This window comes from Numenius arquata, chromosome 17 (genome assembly GCF_964106895.1).
Source record: "Numenius arquata chromosome 17, bNumArq3.hap1.1, whole genome shotgun sequence".
NCBI lineage: Eukaryota > Metazoa > Chordata > Aves > Charadriiformes > Scolopacidae > Numenius > Numenius arquata.
The window spans coordinates 8337474-8360101 of NC_133592.1; the positions used below are offsets into that span (position 1 = coordinate 8337474).

A 22628-nucleotide genomic window follows, 5' to 3' on the forward strand; every position below is an offset into this window, starting at 1 on the left:
TTCAGCAGCACATTGGATGTGACAATAATTCAGGATTATAGCTCAGAGAATCTTCTTTTCTCCCCCTGTCCCTTCCTTGGCAACTGAGCAACCAAAAAGCACATATATATGGGCTCAACAGAAGTCACAGCCACTGGTGTAAGTAAACACTTGGAGCAATGGCATAGAAACCAGAGGAGCAATAAAGCCAGATGTTCCCATTCTAAACCTGCTGAAGTTAGATTATTTAGTACCTCCCTGTACATGGGTTTTAAGGGCAAAGTCCTTTGTACCTGCATGAATCCTTGCCAGCCTGGTTTTCCTCTGGACATTGCATACAGACAACAGTCAACTTCTTGCAGGAGTAAGATCTTTATGCTCCTCAAGCCCACACATGCTCTACAGCCCAACACAGCCTGACAGCTGTACAGCAGTCACAAATTCCTGGAAAAAATATTTCCCAAGATGCTCAAACCCAATTTTCAAGAATTGCTTAGGCATTTAGGAGACTCGGCATCAGAAGAGACCCCAGGGGAGTAACACACTTCCAGGCCAACCAGGAAACCGTGAAACCTTCCATTTTTAACGGGAGAAGAGTCTCGGAGAAACCTGGAACTGCCCCTTCACTAAAAAAATTCTAAAAGGTCACCTCTTACAGGCAAGCAAGGGGAGATTGACTGCTAACAGAACTCACCTTGGAGCTGACTATTTTCCCATAAATGTCAAAGACTGAAGTCTCAGAATTTTCCTAACTGGGGTTTAAAACTGTTTTAAGGGATGCTGTGCTGCATCCCTCACCTCTGCATACAGATCAGTAGGCTGCTCCTAGCAGACTTTTAAAAAAGCCTTCTCTGAATTTGTACACCTTCAACAAGAGCATGGCAACATGTCTCTATTCTCTTCCTGGCTAAATATTACAAACATGAGATAGTAACATCACCTGTAGTATATTTCAGCACAGATCTGATTAGAAAAGATGCTAAAATGGCATTGGGGGATGCCGCTTTTGACTCAGCAGCTCTGTCCAAAATTGCATTTGTTCCCCTCCTATCCTTCCCACCCCTCCTTCAGACCTGCCAGCTAAGCCTGAGGTCCAAGATGAGCTGAGGTCTTGCTTCTTCAGCATCTTCCCTGCCTCCATGGACTCTCTCAGGTGTAACCCGACTGGATGTAAGAACCTCTGCTGAGGATGCCCTTAGAGGGGTAAGTGCTCACTCCACACAGCATGAGAAAAAAGCAGCGAAAGCCCGTTTGCCTGAAGTCAGCAGTTCTGTCTCCCAGAAGACACACAGCTAGTCAGTGAGAGGCTTTTTTTTTTCCACCCCTTTAAAAAAGCATCCACCTTCAGAGCAGAAAGGCACTAGATTCCTAGCACAGATGCGATACTGAGTCTTGCATTGTACCTGTGCTAACAGCCTCTTGGGAATATCAAGAAGAAAAAATACTAAGGACAAATGATGCAGCTAATCAATTACAAAGCCACCAGTCCCTGTCCCTACAGTAGCACGACTCCAAATGTACGCTCTGTACATCTGGATGCCTTCACATCTACACACCAAAGAATAAAAACAGTCTAGTGAACAACTAATCAATAGCCCCATCTGCAAAATGCATTTTAGCTTCTTAATCCAAGTCAGTTATCCTTGACAGGGAGCCCCATATTTCCTGGAACTGTAATTCACTTGATGCCTACTTCCTAAAATGACCTTTTTTTGAGGATATATTGCTATGCACATACACAGCAGGAAAGTGGGGTTTTTTTGCTGTAACACCAGACTCTTTTGTTATGTGCCATATACATAACATGTTCTTTGCTTTAATGACTTCAGTTATAATAGAGGGATTGCAGCCCATCACAGCCCCAGTGAAACATTGAGCCATAAACACAGTTAGAGTAGGTTTGCGAACACTATAAAAATCCCCTCGCAAGATGATTTACAGCGTTCTGCTCCCGACAGCCCGAGCTGTGGCTCTGCCTCCTCCTCCCTGCTCCCAGAAAAACGGAAGCTAACTCAGCACTGCCAAAACACCATGGTGAGGGCTGTCCTGCAAACCCCTGAAAGGGGGACGAAGCTGCGGGCCTGTGACTGAGGAAAGGAATGGCCAGACAGCAGGTTTCAGAGCCACCGAGAAGCCACGTGGCAAGAACTCAACAGCATTAGCACGGCCGAAAGCAGAACCGCCCCAAGGTGCCGAGCAAGGGAAGGGCCCATGGGCTGATAAGCTTTAGGCTGCATTATATGGCCCGCCATTCCCAATTAAACAAACAAACTAGGTTCTTCCTTAGAACTGCCCCTGCTCATTAATTGCCACTGTACACTCCTCAGATTTGGCAGGCTCCCGAACAGGATGTGTAACCTCCAGCAGCAACTCAAACCAAGTCACACCAGCCACTGCCGGGACGCTCCTACGCTTATTAACACTGATTTTCACTTGAAAAAGGTTCCCCAGCTTTGCAGGCTGTGAGTAAGCGAAGGTACTGGGTCATCAGCCACTGAGATGTGCTGGGGTTGAGCAGAGCAGCTACGAAACATCAGGTGCACTGGCCAAGAACACGGCATGCCCCCATCTGGAGGTGAACACTCAGCATACACTCCAAGTATATACTCATATACCCAAGTACTCAAGATACTGTCAAGATGAAGTATGTTGAGTATACAGAAAAAGCAGCAAAAGGGATAATTTTGCCATGACTATGAAATGACACACTGCTCTTACAACAAACTTAAAAAAAAAAAACCACTCAGAGAGCACGTGATGCAGCAGAAACCTGTAGGGAAAGGTCCTCAACCCTGAGCATCTGCGTAATATAACCACTGGCCTTGGACTCGCTGCCGACAGGCTTTTGTCCTCTTTCTGTCAGATTTTTTTGGATACAGCCCTTATCAGGTGTGCATTAAGAGATCTCCTGCACAGTACAACACATGCCTTTGCAACAGATTCATGCAGTGAACACAGAGCCCCCCCTTCTCCGCACAGAGCCAGCCTCCATCCCACTTAATTCATCTCTCCGGATTCATTTCTCATTACCCCGGAGCGACGTGCCTGGCTCAGAGGGCCATCTATGCAACATTACCTTTATCCTATCAGGTACTTAACCGAGCCTCACACCTCGCTGCTCTCCTCCTTTCCCCTTGCCTTGAGCACTGAAGGCTGAGAATACCGATTTGGACCGAGAAAACACGGCTGACGGGAGGATGCACTGGTCAGGACGCCAGCCCTAAAAGCCTTAAGAATCACATGTGCCACAGCATTTAGTATGGCTGAAGCTGCTACTTAATTAGCTTTGCTTAATGAGTCATATTAAATAGAGTATATGTAAGAACAGGTTTTCCATTAGTGTGAGGACCTCACCGGATTATCTAGGTGAAATGCTGCCATTACAATGGAGTCTTTTTTTCATTTTATATACTTAACCATGACCTACATTCCATTGCTCGAAGGAGGCCCATCTCCAGAGGGAATGTGCCTGTTTAATCAGCTCCAGCATTTTTTTCCAGAGTTCAGCAGGGATGGATGGAGCAGCCTCACGTCTCTTCAGATAACACACAGCTTACGGAAGCTCCAGGAGAGCGCGGTGAAAAAGCCATCAAGTTCAAATAAGGGCAGGCACTATCTGCAGCCTGATCTCACTCCTGGGATCAAGGAACACCAAAGCCTCCACGTGCTCCAACCAGCCTGGCCGGTTGTGCAAGGGGGTGTCTTCCTGGTGAAACCACCACCAAAATCAGGTTTGAGGAGGAAGACAAACCCGAGAGAAGTCTTTGGGGCAGTCAGCAACCTTAAAACTCTTGTCTCCGGAGGAAATAAGCCTGTGAGCCATTAGTAAAGAGAACATAGAGACAAGCAGACTCGCTGGCTGCAATACTTAAAGGGAACAGCGACTCACATGTGAGGAGTACACGTTATCTTTGTTTCTCCAAAAGCTTCTCCCACGTTGACACCAGTCATTTCAAACTGCTTCCACGATACAGCCTCTCCCCTCTACTAATGCAGAGCCAGCAAAAACCCAGCCCCCTGAAACACCCTCTGCTCCCCAACCACAGAAGGCTCAAAAGACAAGGAATTCCCGCAAAGCTGCTCCAAGGTAACGTGTCCATGAAGCCAGGCACATCCCTCAGGGCTCTAGCCTGGGCTGCTCAGGGGTCCCCCAGGCACCCAGGACGTGGCCACAGGCTGCCTGCAGGGCATCCGGCTACTGGGACCACAGCCCAGGGGGCCAGGGCTGTGACAGGAACCAGGAAGGGCTAGAAAAAGCAGTGGCAGAGTAACACACCTCACTGCCACAGCCCTTGGAAAACACTAAATTGATCAGCGCATTCTCCCCATCAGGAAGTGTTTCAGACCTACGTTTTATCAGTCCCGTATCGATTTTAGAGATTTAAAAAAAATCCAACAGTTTTTACAGGCTAACCCACATCATTTTTCTGCCCTCTCCATCACCACCAGCGATAAAGATCCCCGATACCTCCCGAAGGCTGTTGGTTTTATTGATGCAGAACAGGATACGCCCAACGCTGCAAAGCTCAACAATACTGACAGCAGTAAAAATAACTCCCGCTTTGCTGTACTAAGCATGTAAGATCAGGAGGTGCACGGAGAACGTGCACACAATAAGCTGCCATAAAATGACAAGGATTATGTTGCACAGAAATAGGTCTGAGATTTAAACAGATATGAGATCACCAGGGGCGTGGTAAGATAAAAAAAAAAAAATCCCACGATTTTCCCTTTTGTTCACATCATCCCAAAGAGAACAAGCGAAGGAGAGAGAGATCAGGCTTAAAGTTCCCTCCAACTGGAAGGAAAGACACACTCCCTCTCCTTTGTTACAGTATAAACTCCTTTTCTTCACAAGTGCAGCTCTACCGGGACACGGGCAGGGGATGTCTGTGAAAAGGGCCCTGACAGCACCAAGCCAGGGCTGGCAGCCAGACCACATCCAGCTCCAGACTAAATACCGCAGGACAGACCCGAGCGGGACCCACTGCCACCACGGGCACCGTTCCTACCACATCCTACTCCTTCGCTGCAGCACCGGCACCTCTCAAGTTCCTGGTGCCCTTCAGCATCGCATCTTCTCTCAAACTGTTCCATCCCACGTGCCAGACTCGGGGAAATGAAAGGAAGATCCCAAACACAGGTGTGCGGAAGCCCGTCCTCTCACGCTGTACCCTACCAGAGCATGAGGGTCTCATCAAGGGATGAAGAGGTGAAGTCTGCTTATCTTCCTCCATCTCCTTGCACAGCCCTTTGCAGAACTGTCATTTCCTTGCCATTTTCAAGTGTTTTGTTTTCAAATCTCAGCCAGAGAAGCGTAACCTGGGAGTACAAAGCCCTTAACTACTTCTGGCCTGGAGTCCTGGAGACGGGACAAGTAGATTTTTCCAAAGGCTTCAACCCGTGAGGGGCTCCCTGCCCAACAGAGCAACTACTCTCTGCATAACAAGAAATAACCAATCTCACTGCAAATCCATGCTGAAGACTTTACAGAGCCTCTTGTATGACATCCTCGAGGGCCGCTGAAGATACGAAACACGCTGCAAACTGATCTCATTTCTTTACTTTTGTCCATGTTCAGACTTCAGAAGAAGATAAAGTTACTTTTCACAATTACCTAAAAATACGGAGAGCCAATAGTAGAACGTTTACCTGTTTTAGAAGTGAAGTTTAGCCCCAGATTTTAAGACAACATTTATATTTAAGATGGAATGTAACAAGACGGGTCCTCCCCTTCCGTGTACCTGATCAGCAGTAACACAAACCGTTAGTGGCAGAGTCCCAGCAGAAACACATGTCACCTCTGAAACCATCCCCTGCCTGCAAGGGCTGCACTGACGGACTGCTTATATTGAAATACTGCAATAATTAGTAAATTATTAATTGAATAGCAGACAACCATAGAGTTTTCCTACCAGAAATCTGCAATTTCAATCCCAGGGAAGAGGCAAATGCCATTTTTCCGGGTGAAATGATTTTAAGGAAACTCCAACTCTTACCACACCCTGATTTTTCCCCCCCAAGATGAAGCCTCCAACTATACTCTTACCAGATTTCTGCCTTTCATGGACAAAGTACACATGTTGTTTCGGCCCTAAATTCTGAGTTCTTCCTAGCTTTCAGTCTGGTCAGCAAGCTAGGCTGAGATGGTAACACACAAATGGGAATTTCTAAAAATCATTTGTACTGCAGTGTGGTACATGCTTGTCCCTCCGTGCTTGAGTCCTCTGCCACAGCCACGTTCCAGAACCTCTTCAGGATTACTCTGTCACCACAATTACATCACCCACAGGCGTCAGTGCTAAGCCTCCGCGACAGTCACAAGCAGGGCAACACAGAGATAACTTCCACAGGCTTTGGGCGTTGGAGATTTTTACCCATACCTTACCAGCTCACTTAACACAATAATAGTAACTGCAAAAAGGCATTCTCTGGTCAAGCGTTCCACATGAAGTCTCCAAGCACCTCAGTGTTAAAGCATTTATGTATCATACACCTCTTGAACAGCAACAGCACAAAGATGAGAAGTTGGCTTAAAAGTCAAAGCCTATAATTCAAGAGTCCCATATCTATTCCAATCTGATTTTGATATGGTAGCTTTAAAAAAAAAAAGACACCAATGACATCTAAAAAGAAGCTGCTGCTCTTCTCTCAAGAGCAAGCCATGATCGGTAAGAGTTCATCATCTCAGAAAGCGATCGTGATAAAGGCAAGTAAAATTTGCAATCGAATCCTACTTTTCTTCTGCCACATGCACCAATCATGTACCAATCACAGATCTCTCCACAAAGTTCAAGTAACACTTCAGGGTTGAATGGATCAAGACAAACTGCAATTTTCCTCTTGCAGAAAACCTCAGCATCAGAAGCCCAGTCCCACAGCAACACTGCAGAGACGGCACGTCATGGATAAATATTTCAATGGGGAAGTCACCATAGTTTACTCTTTCAGAGGACAATTATAAAAAGAGAATTGTGAAGATACTTAATACTGCACCAAAAAGCATATTGCTAGATGTTACCAACAGTCTGGGCACTCAGACAACACTTCTTTTCATAATAATGGGGGAAAAAAACCCCTTGTGATGTGCACAAAAGTAGGGAACTGAAAAAGTGTAGAGTTTCCTGGAAAAAAAAAAAAAAAAAATCACTTATGGTGGGGGAGTAGGGTGGGATAAAAACAATACGCATCTGTCAACATGACATTTTTATAACAGCCGGTTTTTGTGAATGGAGCATTGAGATGACTCAAGAAAATATTAAGAGTTTCAAAGCACTGCAAAGAGAAACTCTGATAAACAGCTACCCCACCATTACAACATCCCTTGGCAGAGATGCACGGCCTTTGATACATCCAACAAACGAGACAATGCCCCTCTGCTCACAGACACATATCCAGCAACCCAACACATCACTCAGATTTCACCCAAGTGACATTTCAGCAGCACCTGCCCCCAGTTAAAACAGCTATTTATAGCAAGGTGGGTGTCGAGAAGAGTAATTTCACCCATCATTTGAGGCCTGGATGCAAGTCATAGACCACATGTTGTTATTTATGATTAAAAGCTCTTCCCCTTCCTGGGCTCTAATGGAGATTTGCCACTTTGCTAAATCACAGCATAGCTCAACATGACGGGTACCTTCTTTTCCTGAAAACACAAGAAAAACTCCAAGGCAGTGTTTGGAGGAGGCTGAGCTGGCAGTAGCAGTACCAGCCATGGACGCGGCACGTACTAACCTCGCAATGTTCCTACCAGAGCCTTATTTCCACGTGGGAGCGTAATAAACATCTTTTGTTTTACTCTTCTTCAGAAGACAGATAATCCTGCTTTGTTTCAAATACCTTAAAGCAATTTAGCGGGGGAAAAAAAAAAAACAACAAAACATGCCCTTTTAGCTCACATACCAGAGTTGCTCATTAGTGGGAAAACCTAAAATCCCAGCTCAACATCCCTCCTCGGTTCAGATGCAACACTCCCAGACTAGAAGGTCAGACTTAATCAATTAAGCATTTTGAGAACATCCAGGGATTTTTTCTGATGAAACTGGAAAAACAAAAGGGCAAACAGATGCCCTGCCAGCCAGGGAGGCAAAGCGTGGGACAGGTCTGACACCCTCCAGGGCAGGGACCACTCTCTTAAGAGCAACGAACTTGCTATTGCCCTGAATAACTTAACTCCCAGAGAAAAATGAAAATAGCAAAGATAAGGGATGTGAGGATAAATGGGTGAGAAGAAAGGGACTTTGAGGTGCCAGATATCCTGGTGTGGAGAGAAAACTAAACCTAAACAAGCGGCATGAACACTTAAGGGCCTCTGAAGCAGCAAAATGGTACAATAAAAGAAAGAGCGAGCTATGAAAAGAGCCCTGCTACCACAACAAACTTTTGTCTACAGCAGCAATAACATCTGATCCTCTTACAGCACAGCAGGACCCAGCTGAGAGCCAAGCTAGCAAATACCTAAGAACTGCAATTTGGTGTCTTTTCTACCGTGCTCAGTAGTACACACAGGTTGGACAACGACACTCTGAATCCTTGATCTTTTGTTTTAAGCCTTCATTCAAGCGTTGCCAGTGCCGTAGATGAAGAGGCAGGGAACCCAAGCTGAACTGTAGCTGAGCTGAGTTAGCAGCACTAACGAGAGCAAACAGCATTTCACAAAGATGTCTCAGGCTGCTTTCCAGAACAAGACTCACCGACTATCCAGCTCCTGGGGTGCTCGCTTCGCTGCCATCGTCGCATCAACAGGATTCTTCCGGCACCAAGGAGATAGAGATAGGAGCTGCAGAGCAGACTTCAAAGATTGCTCATAAATGCTTCTACAAAATGGCTTGCCAGCCCAAATGGTACTAAGCAGTCAAAGATCCGAGCTCTGGAAAGCAAGAGCTCTCCACCCCGAGTCTGTTGCCACCTTTAGCAGCATAAAGTGAACAACAGTCACTTCGAGAAGCAGGTACAGGAGCACGGAGATGGGAATCTGCCCTACAAACACCACCTTTAAAAGCTGATCCTCTCACTCCATTTCTCATTCCAGCTCTCCTGACAGCAAACACTTACCAATGCCAGATTAGAAGAGATTAATTAAGTTATCAGAAGAGAAAGCTAAGGTTCATGTCAGTCACCAGGGGCAATGAAGTGCACACAACAGTAACTATCAGAGGAAGGGTGGGTGATGAGACTGATCTGCCCAACTGACTCTGGCCAAGAAGGTCAAATGCAGCTTGTCAAACCCCACACATAGGGCTCAACATCAGCTTCCAACCACCTCCACAACCACTAAAGGAAAAAAAACAGCTTTTGCAGCAAGTATGCCAGCTCAGGGAGTTCTCAGATAAGAGTGTTTTCTCTACAAAACTGCCTGGCTTGCATGGTTGTACAAATGCTAATCAGAAGGACGCCCTAATCTGAAGAGAAAGCAACTGCGTGGGGCAGAAACAAAAGCAGCCAAAGCATCACTGTGGGAGAGGAGGGAAGGTGCGAATACACATCGTGTGTTTGCACCTGAACGCCAATTAAACAGCAGAATACACAGAATTAGTGCAACACACACTCAGGCCACATTCACTACACTAACATAGGATCTAACTCAACTCACAATTATTTTAACCGTTGTGCAAGAGCAGATAGATTCCAAATGGTAACCAGTATCTATGGGTGGCAACCTGGTACTGAATTATGTTACTGAGAATAGAGAAAAAAAATGCAGACAGCACGATTAAGAGGAAGCCAGGAACTTAGCCTGGATTCCTTCCAAAGTTCAAAGTGTCAACACTGGGGGAAAAAAAAAAAAAAACCAAACCGAAAAACAACAGAAAGACTCCTCCAATTAAAAATTTTACACATGCACTACAGCAACCACATCAATTACTGTATTTGTGATATTTATTTCCTAAAAATTATTAATCTTTCTCTAAGATCCCCAACAAAACAAGAAATACGAGAGCTGATCACCCAATACTCCCGTGAAATACTAAGAGTGCTCGATACGGGAAGTGTTAAGTTTTCATCTGACACTTGGGCTCAGATAAAAGCAGCCTCAGGAAAGAAACATTAATACCATTCAGCCAGGTTCTCGAGGTTGATCAAGGCAGCCAGAGCAAATTCTGATGAAGAGAGCACGGTACGAGCTGGAGCAGGGGCTGCAAGACAAGCAGGGAAAGAGCCTGTCTGGGAAGGAAGTCAGTCATACACAGTCGGAGGGTGAAAAGGGAGAAAATGATTGTGCTCACCACATAATAGCACATTTATAAAGGCAAGAAGCTATTTAGGAGTCGGGTTTGCTTTTTACAAGAAGAGATGGGTGTAAACTGCTTGCACGGTTATGCTACAAATTACAAATTTTCTCATCAAGGTTGGGACAGCTTCCTAATTCAAGAAATCAAAGCAAACGGTTTAACTCTTTTTATGACAGACCTTCCCTGAGGGATACACGGAATTGCTGCTGCTGCATCCTGGCTCAGGATGCCCTGGCTAGTGCTAGCCCGCAGTGCTCACAACTAACCAGGGGGAGTTCCTGCCCGGCACATATTTTATTACAGTAAAGTCACCCTGTACTTAGCATTTTGCTTTATCATTACAGGGCAGATTTCGTTCATGAACCAAATTAGACGTTTCTCTGTCACATACCAGCACAGTCCCCAACACCACACAAAAGGAAACAGAGGAAGTTTCTGGCCCGAGAGTCAGAAGGGCAAATAAGCCCATTCAGCTGTGCAGGTCAGATGTTCTGGGTGAAAAGGTAGTTCCCGAGGCAATACACACCCTGAATCCGATTGTCTGATTTCTACATGTAAAGTGAGATCTCAAAACAGCGACGGCTCGCACATTTGGATGATAAAAATATCAACTAATGTATAAGAAGAAATTTCAGGATTTCATCTTTTTAATCTAAGCAGCCAGGAATTATGTGCAGTGTCACCTTCCTCACTGTGTAATTCTGCAGGGTGCTCTTTTCTTTCCTATATTTCAGGAATATACAGAGATGCATAGCCTAGGAGGCAAGGTGCTTCATGCAGGATGGAGCTCACTTCATCCCATGAAGTTTGCTCCAGTTCAGAAAGCTTCCACAGTCAGGGTAATTCAGGTCTATGTTCATCAATCACAAGCTGCATTAGATATACCCCAAGGAGGAAACATTACATACTAAACCACCTCCTTAGGAAATGCTTCCCAAACTCTTTGGAATACACCCAAAACGTTGGCCAGCCCACCTCTTACAGGAAGCAAATGAATCATCCGCATCTGCAGACTTCAAAAAAAAAAAAAAAACAAACAACAAAAAAACCCACAAACCCAGAAGTTTTCCAGGAAGGACGGAGATTCCTCCCTCTCCCCCGCTCCCATTTTCTGCTTTAAACTGAAGCCCACAGACAATTCCCCAAGACAAGATGGGACTTCAGCATGGGAAACCAGAGCAACTTTTACAACCAGTGGCACAAGGACAGAGAAGAGGCTTCCGACAGAAGTCACACGTGTTAAGGACAAAGCAAATATGAAGAGGCGTTTCATTATGCACCATTTCCAGCCAGTCGCACAACTGTGTAGTAACTCTGAATTTAGAAAATGTGGCTATTTTGTCTCAAGACTGATGCTGTTTCAAGGAACTCAGACTCAGGCACTGAACAGAAGTGTGGATATTTCTAGCAATAGCCATAAGAGTTATTCACTTGGATTAGATAGAATCATAGAATCATCCAGGTTGGAAGAGACCCTTGGGATCGAGTCCAACCATCTACCCTACTCTACAAAGTTCTCCCCTATATCATATCCCCCAACACCACATCTAAACGTCTCTTAAACACATCCAGGGATGGTGACTCAACCCCCTCCCTGGGCAGCCTATTCCAATGTCCGACCACTCTTTCTGTGAAAAATTCTTTCCTGATGTTCAATCTAAACCTACCCTGTTGGAGCTTGAAGCCATTCCCTCTTGTTCTGTCATTAGTTACCTGTGCGAAGAGACCAGCACCAACCTCTCTACAGTGTCCTTTCAAGTAGTTGTAGAGAGTGATAAGGTCTCCCCTCAGCCTCCTCTTCCTCATACTAAACAGTCCCAGCTCCTTCAACCGCTCTTCATATGATTTGTTTCCCAGGCCCTTCACCAGCTTCATTGCCCTCCTCTGCACTCGCTCCAGCACCTCGATATCTCTCTTGTATTGAGGTGCCCAAAACTGGACACAATACTCGAGGTGTGGCCTCACCAGTGCTGAGTACAGGGGCACAATCACCCCCCTAATACCTAATACAGATACCTCCAGATACCTAATACGGCACCTCCCTAATACGGCAGATACATAACCCACCTTCCAAGAAAAAAAAACAACAAACACCTTTATCTTCAAAAGCAGACAGAAGAGCAAAGCCAAAGGACAAACAGGGCCTTGTTGGAAACTGGAGAGCTATGAATTTGATGGGCGGACTGTTCAGTGGATGAGGAATTGGTTGGATGGTTGCATCCAGAGGGTAGCGGTCAACAGCTCAATTCTGCCCCTCTGCTCCACGCTGGTGAGACCCCACCTGCAGTGCTGCGTCCAGCTCTGCAGACCTCAGCGAAGGAAAGAGAGGGAGCGGGTCCAGAGGAGGCCACAAAGATGCTCAGAGGGCTGGAGTCCCTCTGCTGTGAGGACAGGCTGAGAGAGTTGAGGGTGTTCAGCCTGGAGAAGAGAAGGCTCCAGGGAGACCCTACTGCAGCCTTCCAGTACTCAAATGGGCTACAAGAAAGATGGGGACAGACTTTTTAGTAGGACCTGTTACGATAGGACAAAGGGCAATAGTTTTAATCTAAAAGGAGGTAGTTTTGGACTAGATATAAGGAAGGGATTTTTTGCAATGAGGGTGGTGAGACACTGGCCCAGGTTTCCCAGAGAGGTGGTAGATGTCCCATCCCTGGAAACATTCCAGGTCAGGTTGGATGGGGCTCTGAGCAACCTGATCTAGTTGAGGATGTCCCTGCCCATGGCAGGGGGGTGGAACTAGATGGCCTTTAAAGGTCCCTTCCAACCCAAACTATTCTATGATCTGATCAACTCTGAAGAAAAATACAAAGCAGTGCTCTATGCACACTCATCTCAAATACTGAAAAGCAAAGATGCAAAGTCGGAGGCCAGCAGTAGCACCGGGTGCTTCGGAAGGGCAGAGCCCCCCTGCTGCAGGAGTTGAGACCCCCGACCCCTCTGCAGCAGGGAAGGCAGAAGTGGCCATTTCAGTGCCATGTGGAGCAAAGCCGGACGAAGGAAAATACCAAGGCTCCTTGGAGATCAGTGCTACTCAAGCTCCAACCGTGTTTCAGCGGAGCTGCTGCCAGCAATTTCACTGAGGACTGAGATCAAGGATCGGTTATTTAACAATGTCTCTTGAGCCAAGAGGCCTGAAACACCCACTTGATTCTAGAAACACCGCTATCAACTACATCCAGGCTGCTCTTCACTGACTACATTTCTAACCCAGCCCTGAAAAACCCACAGCTCACTAGATTTATACCTAAACTAAGTTTTAAAAATGCTGGGTTACTCAACTTAGCTACTCACATGAGTAAAATCAAATCACACTTGAGTTCTTCAATAGCAAGATATACAGTATGCCATCTAGTTTCCAAGCATCCCATATGCAGAATAACCAATGTATTATGATTTGGGGTGAGAATAATTTGCCTGGACAGAATTCTTTAGCTATACCTGCACTGAGGAAGGTCACAAGTTTTTCTTCCACAAACTCACCAGCTCGTGCTCTCCAGCCCTGATCAGAAACGGTCAGACAGAAGACAGTGAGCACACACCATGGCCGGGCAGCGCTGATGCAGGCTCCCTTACCCAGAGTCACCTGAGGGGAAAGGTTTTGTCACCTTTCCAACAGGCACAGCCACTTCAGAGCCCAGAAAACCCTTTGAAGATGAAAAGTGCTACTTACCTGCTAAGTATCCTTATCAGCAGAAGCAGCACCCTTTCTTACAACCCAAATGATTCATACGCAAAAGTCTTATATTCTCAAAGAAGTTATATCCTTTCAAAAGTAGGTAAAAAAATAAATCAGTCGTGATGGAACTAATTCCAGCTCTCCTAGCATTAGTGTATTTCACTAAGCAGAAGGTTCATCATCTACCGATGAATGAAAGCTACCCAGTCACTTCAACAGGAATGATGCATCAGGAGCTCCCAGCTTTGGGCTAAAAAACACAGTTAAAAGCCTTAAGCTCCTCGTCTTTTCAACTGGCAATTAAATAGCCCTCTTCACTTGTCAGTCCCCAAACCCCTCCCTCCCAAGCAGAAAAGCTAATGGCTTTATAGGCAGGGGTAAGAATAAACCACCGAGGCTGTGTTTGATGTGTGCTGAATACAGAACCACATGGTACCCCTGCTGCAATTTTACGGTACAAAACGAACTGCTGCTTAATGGACCAAGGGCACAGCTACCCAGTTTTTCTTCAACTCAAGAGGCTGTAACCAGAGGCTGTGAAGTGATACCACTGCAAACGCAAGCTGAGCAGGGTTTTCTTGTTTCAAATTTACTCCCGTAAATTAAATTTTTTTCCTGGCCTGGAAGCTACAGTAAGATACTGAGTGCTCCTGTTCCCTTCCTATCCTGCTTTCCTGCAAGTCCTTCGTCTCACCTCCTACCAACAGCCTTCACATTGCCCATTCGTTTCACAGAGAGTCACAGCACCAGCTGCTGAGGAAAGAAACAAGAGGTCATGATTTTAAAGACTATGGCAAAAGCAGGGAACAAATGCAGCTTTGTAATCACAAAGAAGCCTAACTACCTACCCAGAGCATCCAACATACCTCTGTAGCAGGGAGCTCCCCTTGAAAAACCAAGCAAATTAAAATGTAGCTTGATGCGTCCCACTTTCAAGATCTCAGCATATATTCACAAAACCCATTTTGTATCTTGGCTTCCACCTGCTTCCCTTATATACCCAAGCAACCTTCTATCCCATGCCAGAAACGAATAGCTCAAGCAAGGCCAAAAGAAAACACCACCAAACCCAAAACTACAGGTCATCATTAAGATACTGCTCTAGACACCACTTCCACACTTCTCTAGCCATTCATTTATTAAAGTTTAGACCAGCAGGTTGGTAGACACATGCTCTAAGCTCAGTGTACAGGCATTGGTGCCATTAGCTGAAGTCTTGCCCATAACCCGAACCGAACAGCACTGCAACCCCCTCCGCAGTCAGGGCTTCTTTGGTGTGACATGCACCTGACCAATGGAGAAGGACGAACACAGCATAAAGGTGATGTCAGTTCTTTAAAAAACAACCCAAAAAGCACAGTCTAGTGTACAGAGGTACAGATTTCTTAGTCTTAAAATCTGACCACTCTCAACCCATGTTTTTGACTTTAACCTACATGTCATATTCTGTAAGAGGGAGGAATTCCAGCTGCAGGTGCTCATTGGATCTCTCTCTTCATTAAGTTACTTTAAACCCTACACAGTTAAGGGCAGAAGACAAGTCTAACATCACCTGTACTTCCCCTTACCTCTCCCAAGATATGGTTTATCAAGTCCACATCCACCATCAATACCTTTGTTTCCATCCACACCATGCTCTGAAGGTTTCAGCCCAGTAAACATTCAGTTTCCACCCGGACCACTTCCATTGCCTGGTCCGAGCTCTCCCCAAAGCCGGGGGTAGACATGATTCCATACACACAATCAAATGCACAAGGTAGGTAAGAATAACCCTGAAACACACAGTAAGAGATGCTTTCTATCAAGAATCACGGCCGAGCCCACAACACAACTACCTGCACGAAGGGTTACCACCGCAGGCATAGGATTCTCCACGCAATTCATTCCGTACGCACCAAAAAAAGCAATAAAATTAAAAGCACACCCGTTAAGTTGAAACTCTGGCACATCTGAAAGCGCTGCAGCTATTACAGTTAGCAGTAATCCCCACCACCTCTGCTGCCAAAACCACATGTTTTGCATAGTATTTGATGGCTCTAATCAGCCTTTACAATCATTATCGCTGCACCCCCCACGTAGTCTGCTGCTCCCTTCACAGAAACACATAACATTCAGAAATCTAAACCGCTTATCAATATCTGTCAAAGGTAAATCCCCCACCCAGTCCCAGGCCCTCGTCCTTAAGAGAAAATGACTTTTGCTGAAGCTTGGTAGCTTTGCTAATTCAAGTTAGAACATTTTAGTTTCAGCCACAAACACGCACACATCTGTTTAGAAGTCTAACAACAAATGGAAAAAAGCTCACACATTACCACGGAGTCTCAATAGGGAGCTTTTTTGTTCCAGAAGATGAGTTAGCATTCTCCTAACTTGCCACAGGTCTAAAGCTCTCAGGGGTGGGACACAGCAGCTACACAAGGTAGAGCCTGAACTGAGTTACAGGGTCAAGTGCTCCAGAGCGCAACATAAAAAGAAAGAAAGAAATCCAAGCCATCATCTCGCATCTCTCCGTCCCAGGAAACTCAGGACTGACAACCTCAAAAGTAAGTGCAAAGATTTCAGATGAAAGTACCGGCTCCTGTGCTTACAACGACCCATTTGGGCAAAACCCCAGCCCATGGTGGGAGGTAAGGGTAGAGTGGAAACAATGAGGCAGGTTTTCCTAAGTAGTATTTAGGGAGGTGTCATCACCTTCTGAGACTTTGAAATCCCCCAAGTAATTAAACAATCAAACAGTCAAAGGAGAGGAGGCTTTTAGCTTCGCAAACGCAAATTATTTCCCAGCACCAACACAGATGCCAAACATTAAAAATAGTGTCTTTCCTCTAAAGAGAGGAGAGGAGCCGAGAACAGCTGCCATACGTAAGCAAGACCTTGCCCCAAAAATCAGCTGTCAAAGCTTCTGCCGTTTAACTTCAGTGAAGAATCTTCAGCCAAGAAAAAAAAAAAAAAGTAACTTTATCAAACTGCTTAAAGCAGCTTCTCTGCAGAAGTCTGGATTGGAGCCGCATCACATCAGCAAAGGAACAACCTGTATGAGAAAACTGCAGCAAAATGCCTCATTCACCCAGGTATTTCAAAGCCTGTCACGGGCTTTGATTGATTCCTTCTAAAGCTTTTAGTGCACATTAGTTTGTTTACTAGTCCTAAGAGCATTACTAATTTAGTTTGGGGTTTTTCTTAAGCTATACCAGCACATTGAAAGTGAGTGCACCTTGGACGAGAGCACGTCACAAAAATTGCTGGCTTGGGGAGAGGTTTCATCCATTTTAAAAATAACGCTCCTGTCTAGATTTGGAATAGTTATAATTAATTGCTTAGCCCAGGTGGCCATTTGCAACTCCTGAATTATCAATTCACTCTGCAGGCTGTACACAAAGCAATTCTCCATACAGTAATAGCGTAGAGTATTTAGTACTCCTGAGAATTCCATACAGCGAGTTGTGCCGGATTCCACTTCTCCAGTAAAATATTAATGATGAACCCCAAGTCTATATTGCGAGAGCCAAAGAAATCAAAGGAAAATGGGGAATAGACTCAATGGTACGTAACCTTGCAATGGATGCTCACAAGATGGAAAGGTCACCCATTAAAATGGATCTATTTTACAGAGAACTGCAGAAATTCCAGTAAGCCTTTTCTCTTCTCCTGTCTCTAACAGCTAGAAACATCAGGTGGTTTCAAAGAGCCCCCCTGGGAGACTAACTGAAATGCCAGCTGCGAAAAGAGGGTTAGATACAGCTTCCTCACGCGATAAAACCCAGTATTAATAGTTTATGGGCACTGAATTTATGTGCTGCAACAAAACCAGAGCTCTGCGCTGTGACCAGCATTTCCTGGTGGCTCCCGAAAAGGACCCTGCTGTCCCTCTCCATCCACTGCAATGCTTCGACGCTGCACCCCCGCACTACCAGACGGCGACACCTTGCCGGGTTTGAAGCTGGAGGATTTTTAAGGCACTCTGTTTTCATCCCCCAACTGCAAATGGGTTCCACAGAGTCACTAGCTGGGTTAACATCTGAAGAGCACATGCTGGTGGGCTGGGATCCCAGCAGCGAGGGCTGAGAGTGGCTGTAAAGGGACACAGAGGGAAAACACAGACCTTCTGAGAAAGGAAATATTTCATTCCCCCATAGCATAAGCACAGAAAGACCGCAACTTAAAAGTTTGGGTCACAGTAGTAACTACATGGCAGAATTCAGATAAGAAACAAAATATTCTTCAAAACTTTGGAACGACGAGAGTATAACATCTTCAGAAGCTTCTCCTGAAACCTTATATTCATGACTTGGTATCTGAGGTCAAGAAATTATAGCAGTGAAGGGTGGGAAGGAACAGAAGGGCTGTGTGGGATGAAGCAGAGTTGAATTCAGAGAGAGACTTGTGGAGATAACATCAGATCATTCCCAGCTAACACGCTGATCAGCCACTGGATTACGTCTGAGGAGTCCTGATCATTTGAGTCTGTTTCCAAAGCAAAGCTGAACGCAGTAAGAGCCACCCAAACCAAGCTGTATTCTGCACCTAACAAAAGGTTGCTAAAAACTTAAAAGAAAATTCACCTTGACTCTTATGGCAATCCTGAGGCCCTATAGGGTCCCCTATAGGTAAATCAATCAGCACCACATGTGTGTACCACAGCATCACACCAGGACACTGGCACAAGCCTTGGGTTCCCAAGGCAGACAGCTCGGAAGCTGGGAGCTCAGACCTGGGCAGCTGAAGGTCTTTAGATAAAAGTGCTGAAACACAACACCTGCACTTTCCATTCCCCCAGCTGCAGAAGAGGCATGTCTGCCCTGCACAGGCTTTGTGGAAATTAAAGGTGGCAGAGAGCTCTCAGGCAAAAGGCAGGAGGAAGGGTAGCAGCATTTCAAGGCGCCCTATGAGCCTCGCTAATATCTAGTATGTTCATGCATCTTTATAAAGTTCCCCAAGGTAGCTCAAGCATGCATCAGACCTGCAGCTGAGAAATCCTGAAATTCAAATTCAGCTGGGTCTCAAGCACTCCTGCTAAGTTGTTAGAAAAAGCATCAAGTGCTCACACCAGTTCACAGCATTTTCACAACCTGAGTTGCAAATTACATCTGGCATTCAAAGGGTACCATGAAGACAAGAGAGATGGCTTTAGCCTGTCACAGGGACTGCTCTTCAGGTTTGCTGGGTCAGGCAAGACACAGATGGCAAACGTACTCGGAAAGGGAAGCTTTCTCCTTCCAGGACTGCTTGGGTTTTACAATATTCAGCAACAATGATTTCCCAGGGTTTTGAATGGGGAAGTGGTCATGGATGGCAGGAAAGGAGCACACTGAGCCAGAGGGTACAAAATCCTGGCTCTTCTTTCATTTACATCATTGCCATGATATCACTAATGACTATCAACACGGGAATCAAAGGCAGGAATGCACTTGGATAAATCATTTATTCAGTTGGAGGAGCTAGTGGGGCTTTGTACCAAATGCTAGCTCTATCTCAAGAGAAAGTTTCTATTACTTATTAACATCAGTAACTGTGTGCTTGGGTGGCAGTCTGCCTACCACTTGCAACAGGAAAGAGCAACAGCAAGCACTGAACTTCTAGAAGCAACAGTGGAAGGGATTACCCTACCTACTCCCTAGCTGAAAAAAAAAAAAGATATTTTAACCCCCTCATAGTTTAAAGATAAGACAGGAAAGCTCTAGGATTATGATTGGGTGCAGAAAACTGATTTTCACCTTTGCACCAGGAGCCAAAGGTGATGTTTCACTATCCTCAAAACTTGCAATAAATTTATTTCTTCCCTTCCCTAGTTAGAACACTCGTTTTATCCAATACATGCACCAGCGTTTACAGATCTTAAAAGTGCTTGACAAACAGGGGACAGACAGGCACCCAGCCTTCTACACAGAAATGGGATTGAACATACAGAACAGTCACAAGATGGGGCTGGTGAAAGCCCTGGCCCCAGGAGCACCTTTACCCTCGGCCCATTGCAGAATTAAAAGCTGAGGGAAATAAAAAGTAATAAAAGTGTGCAACAAGCACCCTCTTTAATCCATGGTTTGGCTGCGACCAGAACAGGTTAACATTTTTAAGGACGTCAAACAAGAATCTCACAGCCAAAGATGCTGGAGAGTCACAGTCACAGCCAAAAGATGTATCTGCAGATAACAGGAGGTAACAGCACCCAAAAGCCAACAAACTTCAGGCCCAGGACAACCCCATGGTGCTGGTGGTTTGTACCCCTCCCAGCACGGACAACAACAAGCAGGTCAGGCTCACCTGGCTGGTTCTCACACATTGCTGTAACCCAAAAAGGGCTAGGTCAGCGGACAGCAAAAAGAAAAACCAAACCTGATTATAACCACAAAATGGTAAGTCCCACAACATGCTTCCAATGGCGTCAGATTTGTTTTTAGCAACCCTGAGCTGCAGCGCAGACCATCCACGCCGCCTCTCAATTTTGTTAGCGGGCAGCTTTTCAAATGGAAAAATCAATATGGTAAGTACACCTAAATTCCTCAAGCACTTAGGAAACTTCTCCCCAGGGTCTATTACCACCCGAGTGGTAAAGCCGCCTACACCAGAGAAGAAGGACAACGGAAAGGAAAGACAGACAGAGCGTTTATTTACATAACTGTCTTCGATTTCTGGTCCCCCCCCAGTCAAGCTTTTTCTAACACTGCAAAGGGTACAGTTACCAAGCGACTTAAATCAGAGCTAACACCTCTGGATTTGGGAACCCCAATAACAACTCCTAAATCTGTGTTTACTCACCCAAATCGAGGCGGTTTTGTTTAGATGCTGAAAACCACACTCAACTTGGGACAAATTCTTGCTGCCACACCACACTAAGATTTTTTCGGAAGGCTGCAGTGATTGAATTGTGGTTCTTTAGAGGAAGAAAGCCTTTTCTTTCTTTAAGGCAGAAACACATCATGTAGCAGTATCTTTTCTGGATACCTGTTTTCATTTTCCTTATCTCCAACCAGTCACGTGGCTAATGACACTACCACCTAAATTTAGCTCATTCTGTTAGCACTTGCGATCCTACCGATGTCTGCAGGACTGCAACACACCTTCCTTCCTCTCCATCTCCCCTCAGGTGGACGGGGCCATTTCTCAAACGGCAAAGCAGGCGCTGTACCAGAAGCATCCCGCTTTCGCCTGCCGCCCCGGCAGAGCCCCGGGACCTGCAAGGACAGCACAGGCTGTCTGTTTTGTTCGGTGCAACGCCCATTCCTCGCAGGCCCCCTTTGTGCTATATTACAGTGCCCCCTCGCTCGCTTTTGTCTCCCTACTGTCAGTCCGTCCCCGCCAAACCCCACGCCCAGACGAACTTTGGGAAGTGGGAACATCCTCCTCACCCAGACCTGCACCCTGTGGCTCTCTGGTTATAATTAAGAGGTCACAGATTTACGTATGCCTCGTCAGCGGTGGGGCTACACGCTCAGGTAAACAAGGGCAGATCTAAACCACGGTTACATGCGGCTGAAATCTTTATCAAGTCAAGGTTTCCCTATTCGGCTGCTGACTCCCCTAAAACAGGCGATGACGACACCGTCCAATAAAGGCAGAGATGCTGGCCCGCATCCCCAGCACGGGAGAGGGGTCGGGAAGCTGGCTCAAATCACCTTCCCAGGCAAGGCCTCGCCTTAGGCCATTAAATCCCAGTGAAACAGCCGGGCTCTGCCACCAGCAGCATCCAGAAGGAGCGTGATGGAGGAAGGGAATGGGATTTCAACCTCTGGAGGACACTGTCCGCCTTCCCCAGGCTCAGACTGCTGCACAGGGCAAGGACGGGGTGGGGGTAAGAGGGGAAAAAGGAGCAAGAAACCCCCTTTTTGGGTGCCTCCGGAGCAGGCAAACACCCCAGCCCGCAGGGGAGGGAGCCGGTGGGGCCGCGCAGGCCCCTGCCCCGGGAGGCCTCCAAGGCCTTGCGGCCGGAGCCAGGCCCCCCCGGGGGCACACAGAGAGGGACGCAGAGGTCGAACCAGGCCGCGGGCAGCCTCCCCCCGAGGGAACCGTCGGAGCCCGGGGCCGCCCCGGTTACCTTGGTCTCCTTGACGTGCTGCTTGATGCCCTCCGGGTACCACTGCACCCGCACGTAGCCCCGCCGCAGCGGGCTGGCGCGGCCCTCCTCCGCCCCGCCGGCCCCGGGGCCTCCCGACTCCGAGCCTCCCGAGCTGACGGCACCGCCGCCACCGCCGCCGGTCCCGCGTCCGCCCTCCTCCTCCTCCGAGTCCGAGTCCTCGCCGTGGATGAGGCGCACCAGGCCGAAGCGCACCGAGCCGCGGTAACGGCCCGACACCAGGTCGTGGGAGAAGAGGAGGCGCTGCGAGCCGCCCGGCGGGGCCGGCAGGGGCAGGGCGGTGGGGGGAGCCGGGGCCGGGGCGGCGGCGGGGGCCGGGGCCGCCTCAGCGGGCTGGTCCGCCATGGCGCCGGGCTGAGCGGGAGAGCGCGCGGCCGCCGGCGCAGGCTGGGGGAGGGGAGGGGCGGCGCAGGCCGCGCGCAAGTAACGGCCCGGGGGCGGGGCCCGGCAGCCGGGGGACACGCCCACCGCCTGGGACACGCCCACCGGGAGGGAGGGGCGGGAGGTGACGGGTCCCGGAGCCGGTCGTGGGGGGGCTGTGCTGCGTCGTCCCCAGGGACCCCAGTCATGGGGGGGCTTCAGTGCATCGTCCCTGGGTCCCCGGTAATGGGGGGCTGCGCCGCGTCATCCCCGGTGTCCCCAGTTATGGGGGGATGAGCTGCATCAT

General features: G+C 47.2%; 1 protein-coding gene across 1 annotated transcript in view; it reads right to left on the bottom strand.

Annotated features, from left to right (window-relative positions):
- UBE2O (ubiquitin conjugating enzyme E2 O) overlaps positions 1-22306 on the bottom strand; it is a 66585-nt gene extending 44279 nt beyond the window's left edge. Inside the window, exon 1 of the mRNA XM_074159998.1 lies at positions 21923-22306. Coding sequence (XP_074016099.1) covers positions 21923-22306 — 384 coding nt within the window. The remainder of the gene's footprint in view (positions 1-21922) is intronic.
- Between the last annotated feature and the right edge of the window lie 322 nt (positions 22307-22628).